General features: G+C 32.1%; 1 protein-coding gene across 1 annotated transcript in view; it reads right to left on the reverse strand.

Annotated features, from left to right (window-relative positions):
- The window catches only part of SI (sucrase-isomaltase), a 102,059-nt gene that overhangs the window by 62,567 nt on the left and 27,448 nt on the right, over positions 1–12,044 (reverse strand). Inside the window, exons 14-20 of the mRNA XM_030329639.1 lie at positions 11,541–11,625; positions 10,662–10,779; positions 9,146–9,317; positions 5,404–5,520; positions 3,252–3,406; positions 2,257–2,341; positions 1,112–1,168 (exon numbers count right to left, since the gene is read on the reverse strand). Of these exons, the coding sequence (XP_030185499.1) occupies positions 1,112–1,168; positions 2,257–2,341; positions 3,252–3,406; positions 5,404–5,520; positions 9,146–9,317; positions 10,662–10,779; positions 11,541–11,625 (789 nt within the window). The remainder of the gene's footprint in view (positions 1–1,111; positions 1,169–2,256; positions 2,342–3,251; positions 3,407–5,403; positions 5,521–9,145; positions 9,318–10,661; positions 10,780–11,540; positions 11,626–12,044) is intronic.

Here is a 12,044-nt window from a genome sequence, read left to right on the forward strand (position 1 = left end):
ACAAATAACGCATTGAAGAAATGGGCAGAAAACGTGAGTAGACACTTCTCTAAAGAAGACATCCAGATGGCCAACAGACACACGAAAAGATGTTCAACATCACACCTCATCAGGGAAATACAAGTCAAAACCACACTGAGATACCACCTCATGCCAGTCAGAGTGGCTAAAATGAACAAAGCAGGAGACAATAGATGCTGGCGAGGATGTGGAGAAACGAGAACCCTTCTTGCACTGTTGGGAATGCAAACTGGTGCAGCCCCTCTGGAAAACAGTGTGGAGGTTCCTTAAAAAATTAAAAATAGATCTATCTTATGACCCAGCAATAGCACTGCTAGGAATTTACCCAAGGGATACAGGAGTGCTGATGGATCCGGGCACTTGTACCCTAATGTTTATAGCAGCACTTTCTATAATAGCCGAATTATGGAAAGAGCCTAAATGTCCATCAACTGATGAATGGATAAAGAAATTGTGGTTTATATGCACAATGGAATACTACCTGGCAATGAGAAAGAATGAAATATGGCCTTTTGTAGCAACATGGATGGAACCGGAGAGTGCTATGCTAAGTGAAATAAGTCATACAGAGAAAGACAGATACCATATGTTTTCACTCTTATGTGGATCCTGAGAAACTTAACAGAAGACCGTGGGGAGGGGAAGGGAAAAAAAAGTTAGAGAAGGAGAGAGCCAAACCATAAAAGACTCTTAAAAACTGAGAATAAACTGAAGGTTGATGGGGGGTGGGAGGGAGGGGAGGGTGGGTGATGGGTATTGAGGAGGTCACCTGTTGGGATGAGCCCTGGGTGTTGTATGGAAACCAATTTGACAATAAATTTCATATTTAAAAAATAAAATAAAAACAAATAAGATTTTATACTAAAGAATATAGCTTTATATTAGTCACATGCAACAAACATATACTTGCCCATGTGCAACAAAACATGTATACCGGCACAAATAGTACCATTATCCAAAATTATTCATTTTTTCTAAGAATCACACAAATGCTGACAACAGATAGGCTATATGTTTGGAATTAAGTTTCCACATCAGATGTTTCACAGTATAATCCTTGTGAGTCTATTATTATATTAAAGTTACTTACAGTTTCATAATCATACCAAGTAGCATTAGGGATATATGCACTCACTGTATCTGCTCCCTAAAATAAAACAAGATAATTTATATGTTTTTCATTTGTTTACTTTTATCAGAAAAGTATTATACCAAATATTTCTATGTTTTTCATTTGTTTACTTTAATTTGTTTACTTTTATCAGAAAAGTATTATACCAAGTATTAAGTTGGGTTTTATTTTTTTTTATTAAAAAAAATTTTTTTTAAGGTGTATTTATTATTGAAAGTCAGACACAGGTTGAGCAGGGGCGGGGTAGAGAGAGGGGGAGACACAGAATCAGACATAGGCCTCAGGCTCTGAGCTGTCAGCACAGAGCCCAACGCGGGGCTCAAAGTCACAAACTGCGAAATCATGACATGGGCTGAAGTCGGTCGCTTAACCGACTGAGCCACCCAGGTGCCCCTAAGTTGGGTTTTAATAGTCAAGAAAAAAACTTCCTTTGTATTGTTACATTCCCATATTTGTTATAAATAATAATCAACAGACTCTTTTATTAGTTTTATATAATATAATAATTTAAAACACACCAGAAGCAAAGTTGAAATTAATTTAAGTAGCAATTGAGAAAAACAATGCACACTTGCATTTGTACTGTCATAATCTACATGGTAATTGCAAATGTGTACACATTAATTTTTGTATATTTCCATGGGCATATAGACTTTTAAATGATAGATAAAACCAAATATCTCACTCCACTACATTTTCAATATGGTCATACGATCAGCTGACTTTCAAGAACCTCTTTATCTAAAAGTTAGCAAAATTTCCATGTCTATGTATAGTTAAATGAGAGTTCATTGTTATTGCTATGGATTTGATTTTGATTCCATAAATAAAGTTGTCTTCTTAAGAAGAATACTAATTTTATATAATTTTATTTCCACAGTTACACATTATATATTTGAAAAGCATAAATCTACTTATCATTTTTATTATTTTTAGCATTTCTTCTACATTTTAGAATTCAATTCAACATTTATCAGGTTGAATCAGTCTACTGAGTAACATTTATTACCAAGTTGTGTTTTTTGTTTTTTATAATTTAGTGTGGATTTGGTTATAAAGTTTTCCTTTAAAAGCAATAAATGTATTAGAGTTGTAAAACTTACCTCTTTCAAAACTGGAGTAATAAGTAATGAGGGGCCCCATAAGAATTGAGTGTCCTCAGTCCAGGTATTCATATCCTCATAAAACCTAAGAATAATGACAATTTGCTACATAATGCCATGTTTACAATATAAAGATAAAAAAATAAGTTTATCCATATTCCTTCTTGGGTTTATCATTTCAGTCTTTTCCCGGGAATTATTATTAGCTTTAATTTTTACTTGTTTGACCTGTCATTTTGAATCTATGGTTCTTATATCTTTATGGTTCATCTGACACTCAAGAAAGAAGGAAGGAAGGGAGGGAGGAAGGAAGGAAGGAAGGAAGGAAGGAAGGAAGGAAGGAAGGAAGGAAGGAAGGGAGGGGGGAAGAAAGGAGGGAAGGTGGGAGGAAATTAGTTCATCTGGGCTCAAAAAAATCTATGATACATGATAAGGTTATCTGTTATCTGTAATAAACAACTATTCTGTTTAATTCATTTTCCCCTCTAAGATAGGTTTGTAAAGTACCAGAAATCTTTCATACACGACTTTCTTCCTTTAAAATTTTTCGTTAAAAAATTCCTGTTTTGATATGGATTCTAAAGTCATTTCTTGAGGAAAGGTCCTGCTTTGCTCAAAATATACAAAGGCAAACACAATTCATTGCTCTGTGACTATACTGTACTCTTGATCTATATACTCAGATGGTTTTGACAATACATAATAAGTTTTCAATAACTGCATATTTAATATTACTAATATAATTTACCCAATATATTTTCTATATATTTTTTCTTTTAAGATCTATTTAATTCCCACATTTCTAACTTAATCTTGTCCAATTCATTAAATTAACCATATTTATTTACTAATGTTATTCCACAGTTCATCAAATGATTTATATGAATATAAAAAAAAGCAGAAATCCATTTGACATCTTGATTAATCTCCATTAATTTTTCAATATATGTCTCATATAATTTGAAAAAATTAAAATTCTTGAACGTAGTACTCACTCATGAAGAACTGGTCGTGCTACTGTTTCTCCAAACTTATGGGCTTTGTAAAACAGAGTATATAGGAAAGGTAATAAGGTATAGCGAATATTCAAATAGTGCCTTGATGAATTAACCAAAAGAGAATTCTGTCCAAAAAATGCTGGATCCTGATGCTATGGAATAAAAAGGAAATTGACATTAAAAACGCTAAAATGTGAATGAAAATTAAAGAGAAGCATTTAAGCTGTTTTTGAAATGCAAACTATATACATTTTAGTTTGTGTATGAAAATCTGAAATTGTTCCTCTTTCATCATCAAAGTATATAAGTATTTTTAGTTTTTATATTTTTATTTGGATATGTTTTAATTAAACTTTGTTTTAAACTGGGCATTTTTCATTTTTATATATTAGAGATGAAAAGATATTTTAACGAATTTTCACCTATATTATTTGTGGTAGACTGCATTATTGGCTCCAATTTTCATGCTTCCTGTACCTCCAACCTTTGCTGTATAACTCTGAAATCCCTACCAATAAAATGGAGTGTATTTCCCATCAAGTGCACTTGACTTTGTGCTCAGCTAAGTGACATACTTTGGCCAATGGAGTTTTAGTAACATGCGACCCATTCATGTAAAGGCTTGAAATGTGCTTGCCTGAGGACTTACTGCCTTGTGCCTTGTCCTTGCCATCAGGAAAAAAAGCCCAGGTAGTCTACTGGCCCAGAGATACAGGGAACAGAGCAGCTTGGCCAGCTCTTGTAGCTGAAGGACAGCTTGTAACCTGAAGGACAGCTTTCCTGCTAAGCCCACGCTAGATCAGTGGACTCTCTTAGTCTAGGTGCAGTGATATGAGCAAACCTGCTTAGATCTCCTGTTACGGGTAGCAAAATTATACTGAGGGCACCAGCTGCTGCCTCCCTTGATTCACCATCATGTTTACTCTGAAGACATTTCCCTTTGGCTGCTCCCAGCTAATCAATGAGCATGGTGGGAGTACTATTCAGGCCCATTCATAGAAAACACAGGACATTCCCAAGGTTATCTTTGCACTGAGGACTCACCACTGGGCTGAGTGGAAACTTACTTAGAATTGGGCTGCAGTGTGTGACTCTCTTTAAAAACCCGCTTTCCTTGCCTTCAACCTCACCAGATTCAGACCCCAATTGTGATGTGAAGGCTCTCTCTATTTTCTCCTCTCCCTCCCCTTTATTCTTCACAAGTTTTTCACTAATAAATCTCTATCATGTCTGTCTCAGCATCTGCTTTTTGGGGTCAGAAATTAACACACAGTGTAATATAATTCATATCAGTATTCCCCATGAGCACAAATTTCTTGAAAGCATGTCTCAGTAGATTAGGTAATGACTAATCTCCAATTTATACCTCTTACTTTTGTTCTGTCATGCCTTCTTCCAGGCTGAGCTCTGAGTGGTTGTCCCTCTTCTCAAACAGAATTAAGGCCCTATGTGTAACTAGTGTGTAAACAATGAATCATTTCTTAACATGCACTTAATTGACTTAATGGTCTCACCTAATTTTCCCAGTTTCTCTAAGCAATATGTTTCTGAGAGCCCAGAGCATGCTGAATTCACAGGGCTGGTACTTCAGTATGTCCTTATATATCAACTCCCACCAGTTCAGATACATATGGTAAGTGTTAGTTTTATTTTTTCCCAAGCTGTCATTCCAGTTTTACTTATTATGGAAAGACTCTGGACTCAAACTACTTTTACAATGTCTTGAACTTTTTGTGTTTCTTTAATGAAACAAAAACTGTAAATCCTTAATATTACCTTGTTTTTTTTATGAAAGAAAAATTACCTGGAATTTACCTTGTTGGAATCCAAGAATCTAGACTCAAAACCCTTTGGCTTTAATTTTAAGTATTAAGTTATTTTAAGTTAAAGTGATCTAATTTCCTTGTATATGCTTTATGCTTAAATAAGATATTTATGTTGTGACCCCATTACATTTTACGATTCCTTTATTTGACCATTTTCTAAATATACAAAATATTTATAGGCCTTGAGAAGGGAACTTCTAACTCCTCTTTAAAAATTATGCTACAAACTTTCAGCCCCTTTCTTCTACAGATATAAATTTAAGTACATTGCTAAAACTAGAATAAGGTTTTATTTCAAAACATGGAGAAGAAAAGGAATTTACCTCATATATATCACCATTATGGTTCCTGGAAAATGGATAAAAGGCCCCAAGTTGCATCCACCTCCTGCAAAGCTCTTCTGTGGTATTAACCACAAATCCACAGATGTCCGCTCCAACCTAAATAACAAATATATCTATCATTCATAGTGTAAAGAGTCTCAAATTTGCCTAGGGCATCATATTTTATGCCTCAACAGATTAACCTGCATTACTTACAATCTTTATTTTACTGTCTTCATATATTCTTCCTTAACTTAGTTTTTTATTTTCCATTTTTGCTATTTATTTGCCTCTAATTGCATCATTTTACACTTTTTTTCACTCTTTATACACTATTAGTCTCAAGTATTTATTTTCTCCTTTGATCTAATCATTGTTAATCTATAGTGTGAATTTATATTATTAAAATGTGTTGTTTCTTAATCCAAAACTCCCCTCCCATGATCTGATTTTTTCCATTTATAATATATTACTGTAATAGTAAAATAGTAAAATTAAATGGTGTCTAACATGTAGCCATTAAAATTTCATTTCTCTTCCTTTAAGGACCCTCCAGGAAAAACTCTTATCCTTAATTTAGTATGTTTACATTTATTTAAATGTTTACAGCCATTTCTTTATTTTTCTAAATAGTATGTAAATATCCATAAACAAAATATAGTATTTTTTGCATGTTTATTAACTCTATATAAATGGCAGACTGTACGAATGACATTGAATTTCATTTTTTTCTCAAGGTACTATTGTTGTGAGATTCACTTACGTTAATGTGGCTCTAGTTTTCTATCATATGGGATCTCATGACTATGAAAAATGTTCCTATCAAACTTATTTGTAGGCTTTTTTGTGAGTAATATTCTATGGAAATATATATATATATATATATATATATATATATATATATATACACACACACACACACACACATATTTACCTTTACTCTATGGTATTATATATACGTTTATATATACAAATATTTTCAAGATTATTTCTCTGGTTTATTGGAAATGCACATTGTTTAATCAAAACTAGCTGTAACCATTAGTAAGCACATTCACAGTACATGAAAATTTCCTTTGTTCCATTTCTTGTCAATTCCTGTTATATTTCGACTTTTAATTTTTGCCACCTATATATATGATATGTATACCTCACTAAAATTTTAACTTGTATTTCACTGATTACTATGGAAGTTGGGAACTTTTTCATATTCTTACTGAGTCCATATTGGTTTCTCTTCCTACAGAATTACCTGTTTACAACCTTTGCTAATTTTTCCATTGTTTTACCTTCTACAAATTTACAGTAGGTAGTTTAAATTGAGTATTAGTCATTTATTGACTATATGAATTGAAAATGTCATTTTAACTTTCAAAATAGTCTTTTAATGAACAAAAGTTTTTATTTTGTTACAGTAAAATTTATATTTCTGTATTATTTGTGCCTTCTGTGATTTGTTTAGGAAATTATACCTCTAACCCAACATCACAGAGTTACTCATATGTTTTTCTAATATGTTTAAAGTTTACTTTTCTTTTTAAAAAAAAATTTTTTTAACATTTATTTATTTTTGAGATAGAGACAGAGCATGAACGGGGGAGGGTCAGAGAGAGAGGGAGGCACAGAATTGGAAGCAGGCTCCAGGCTCTGAGCCATCAGCCCAGAGCCCGACGCGGGGCTCGAACTCACGGACCGCGAGATCGTGACCTGAGCTGAAGTCGGACACTTAACCAACTGAGCCACCCAGGCGCCTCTAAAGTTTACTTTTCATACATAGCTCTTTAATCTATCTGGGATTGATTTTTGTGTGAAGTGTAAGTCATGGACCCATTTTATTTTATTATGAATAAATGATACTTCACATATGAATATTTGATACTTTCCTCACTGATTTATAGTGATAGTGCAATCAGTTAATGCATTTCATTAATGCATGAGCCTATTCCATATTATGCCATATTATTCTCTTTGAATATACAGAGTCAAGAATTGTGCTATATTACTGTTTCATTGGATAGGGTGAATCCTTGTGCTCTTTTCTACTTCTTTACATTGTATTGTCTCCCACATGAAGTTTAAATAATATTTTATGTTCCCCAAACTCACTTTATAGTTTAAATTGGAATATCACTAATGTTGGATAATAGTTTGGGGAGAATGTATATTTCTAATATATTAAGCTTTATTATCTATGAACATGGCATGTATTTAATTTAGCTACTTAAAATTTTCTCAAAACTATCCTACATTTACTTTTAATATTTACTCCTGGTAACTGTGTATTAATTACTTGCTATAATAAATTAACACTTTATCTTAAAATACATTGTAACATTGCTTATTTCTTTCAACCTTTTTTAGACAAAATGTGCCAAAAATCTATTTTATTCAAATTTCCAAAGTCATCTTTGTAATTTCATTTTATTAATTTTTCTCTAGAAACTTTGCTTCCCTGCATTAATGTCTTCTCTTATTTTCATTCCTTACTTCTTTCTTTAGGTTTATTCTACTTTGTTTTTTCCATTTTCTTAATTAATGCACTTTACTCATTAATATTCAGCCTTTCTTTGTTTTTAATTTAAGCAGTTAAGGCTGTAAGTTTTCCTCTAAAACAAATTTAGTTGACAACTTATAGTTTTGATATTAAGTATAATTGCTAGCACTCAGTTCTAAGGATTTATTCCCCCCCTCTGTCTCCATTCAGTTTGTTTTTTCACTCATGAATCATTTTAAAATGCGTTTTTTAATTTCCCAAGTCAAGACTCTTGAGTGTGTGTGTGTGTGTGTGTGTGTGTGTGTGTGCGCGCGCGCACACGTGTGTGATTTTTGTTGTTATTTGATTGGGGTTTTTTTTAATATGAAATTTATTGTCACATTGGTTTCCATACAACACCCAGTGCTCATCTCAACAGGTGCCCTCCTCAGTACCCATCACCCACCCACCCCTCCCTACCACCGCCCATCAACCCTCAGATTGTTGTCAGTTTTTAAGAGTCTCTTATGATTTGGCTCCCTCCCTCTCTAACTTTTTTTTTTTCCTTCCCCTCCCCCATGGTCTTCTGTTACGTTTTTCAGGTTTTCATTTTGTTTTGTGCATATGAAAGAAAGAACAAATGAATCACTATAATTTCCTAACACATTTTACATTGTTTTTTTTTTATGTAGTGGCTCTCTTTAATGTTCAGTTATCAACACTGCATACATTTTTTATTTGATATAGAGACTGATTAGATTCTAAATATCCAGAGTTGCCTGGAACAAATTTTCTCTGCTTTTAAAATTTGAGACTTATCTCTGTCTTTATTTTTTATCTTTTATTTTTTTCTTTTAAATACAGGAAACAGCTTTATTGGTTTTTATCTGAAACTGACAATCTAGTATTTAAAGATATTTAGACTTTTGACATTTATCTTTATTACCACTATATTTGGATTTTTCCCTACCATCTTATCTGGGGCTTTATTTACTTTATAAAAGCTTTTCCTTTGCTTTGTTTATATTGATATTTGTTTCATGTATTATTTTGAGTTCCTTGAATTTTATTTATTCCTATTTCTCATTCTAATGGCTAGAATGTTATAGATACCACCTATATTCTTTTTTTTCATAAATTCCCTAAGAATAAAGATTGGATTTTTCTGTAACATACATTTAATCATTTTATTGAAGATTATTAAGATCACATTACAAAATTAAAAGTCATGCACAGCTAATATAAATGACACTGTATGAAATTGCTTACCAATGGCATTCCAAATAAATTGAACTCTAGCATTCCTGTGATAGACCATTCCATTTGCTCCCATGAAGCAGTGTTGTCCCCTAACCAGTGTGCAGCATAGCTTCCAGACCCAGCAAAAGTTGACCGGGTGAGAATGAAGCTTCTCTTATTAGGGAAAACTTTCTCTATGGCTCTAAAAGTAAAAGCAAATGAATAAATCAGATTTATTTTTAAATAACTTTTTATCGACCTTTCTTACCAATTTTGTATTTATCTACCAATGTTTACTTAAAAACATTCCAATCAGGGAAAGGAAATCAGACTTTGATTTCCTTTACCAAATTAAATAAACATACTTTTTGTATCCACTCAACACTTGTTTTTAAAATATATGGTTTAAACTCACTGAAATCCTTTTTTAACCTGAAATGTCGTAATCTGAACTTGAACTGTCTACAAAGTTTTGAGATGCAATGATGCTAATGATATATTAATGTCTGTATTTTCAAATATTAGCACGCAATGTTGGGATGAAAGTTACATATTTGAGAGGCATTTTATTTTGTTTGTATCAAAAAGTTTACTATCCACAACTACTAGCATTATTTATCTCACCTCTATTTGGTACCTGAGTATTACTGATAATTTTTTTCTATAAATAGGAAATATTCAGGAAAGATACAAAGTTTGATTTAGTATATAAAATTATCCAGACTACCTTAGTAAAAAGATGTAATGGTATTCTCAGGTGGTTTTTCTATATTAATATCTTTATAACATTGAACTATAGTGTTGCTATTTCCTTCTAGAATTTATTTATTTATACACTTCAATATATAAATGCTCTACTGAGTTTAAAAAGTGAAGTAACCAAACTCTATGAAGATAATGTATAAGAGTTGAGATACCATGGTATGTTTTGGGACTAGACAAATGTAGGTGTGTCTTTAAATTTAATCATATTTATTAATTTAATTCTGAAAAAGATTAAAAAATTATTGAGTTCAGGATCTGGGTTTTATTGACTATTGCATTGTAGGTTCTTATATAATACTTGAGAAAGAATAGGCAATCAGGGTAAGATTATCCCCTTCCTTTGTTTTGTAACTTGTTATTTTTTTGCATCCAAGTACACACGGCATTAGAAAGTTACTTTGTGAGATACTACATAGAAAACTACATTTTAATTGAAACCCTTGATTTTAAAAAGACCTACTCTAGAAGCACCACTATCTCAGGCCAATTGTGTAGTTCATGCTTAGAACATAATTATATTCAGAGATAGCAAAGTGAATCAAAATGTTGAAGCGTACTTTAAATCTATGAATTAAAAAAGGACCACAGTTAAATACATACACCACATAGTTCTTGATGAACTAAGTTCCAAATTCATGAAGATTAGTAGAAGTACTGACACCATGAAAATACTATCTTTCTTTGCTTTCTTACTCTTGCTCTTTTCCAAGTATATTAGTGTATTACAACATATTTCTAGACAATAAGTATGAAAGAGGTTTCTGAATGAAACTGCACTTACTTCTCTGTGGCTATAGCCATGCTGTATCCATAGAGGCTGTGAACATCATACTGTTTCCCCCAGTACTGCACAGCATCCATGCAAATTGTTTTGGAATACATGAGTTTGTCAAGAATATCTTAGAAAAAAATATGTAAGAAATGTTTCTTAAGAGAGAGTTTCCATTTTAAGCTTCATAATCCTTATGTACACAATATATATGTACACATATATATACCTATTTGTATTATACGTCACACAAATATATATACCCCTTTAACGCTTTCTAGGTTAGTTTATTTAAATATAATTTAATTTTATATATGTACATCTGTTACACAATTACAAACCATCCAAATCCCTGCTTTTCAGGTTTTTTATTGTGCTTCAACTTACAGGCTTATGTGGTGTTGCAATAATTACTGTCATCTTCAGATGTACTTATTGCTGTCTATTCTCCCCTAAGAGCAAATCTTTCTTTGGTTGTATTTTTATCCACTTTTAATGGTGAAAAACTTATTTTTTAGAATATGTGACATGTAACTATTCCCATTAGGTTCATTCTAAAAACTGCACAAATTACTGCATAAGGCTCGTGGAAAGAAGTTGATCATTTAAATTATAATTTCAAACAAATTGTGTTTCTTTTCATTAATTATTTGATCATGGGCAGTTTATCAGTAATAAAGAGAAATCAATAACCTTTCCCAAAATTTAAAATCATTCTTCTTTTCTTAAGCATAAAAATTTTAGCCCAAAAGTAACACAAAAACAGACAAAAACACATTGATTTCAGGGACTCAAAATTTTATCAAGGTTTGTGATATAGAAATATATGCTAGAATTTACCAGGAAAATTATTCTTAGTTAATGGTAAGTAAATAACCAAATAAAATTTACCAGGAGTAAAAGGTGGATAATTCAGTTTATTGTCATTGCATCCTTTTTTTGAACCTTGAACAAAACTGGAAACTTCATTCATGTCCTAAATGGATATAACATGAAGAACAGCAGATTTTAAGTGATAACAGAGGTATCTTGTATGGGATTCAGGGATTGTATATAACAAAAATGTATTTAACTTACCTAGTTTTAATTATACCTATAAAATATTAATAACATTATAAGTATTAAGCAACTGTCTTTTCCAAGTAGTTGTATCAATTTTCTCAAGGTGAGTCCACCATTGTGCCACACTTCTGGCACATTCATTTATGCACCATAGTTTGCTCATCTTACCTGACATTTATCTAGTTTCTGTGATGTGCACTGCCAGCCGCGAGGCACAGCATGTTTTGTATAGCCCTTCATTCCTACATTCTCATGAGAGAGTAAAAGTGAAAATAGGTAAATAGCATTTTAGCATTAAATGAAAATAGTTATGACCTTACTTAACCCCTTGAA

This window comes from Lynx canadensis, chromosome C2 (genome assembly GCF_007474595.2).
Source record: "Lynx canadensis isolate LIC74 chromosome C2, mLynCan4.pri.v2, whole genome shotgun sequence".
Lineage (NCBI taxonomy): Eukaryota > Metazoa > Chordata > Mammalia > Carnivora > Felidae > Lynx > Lynx canadensis.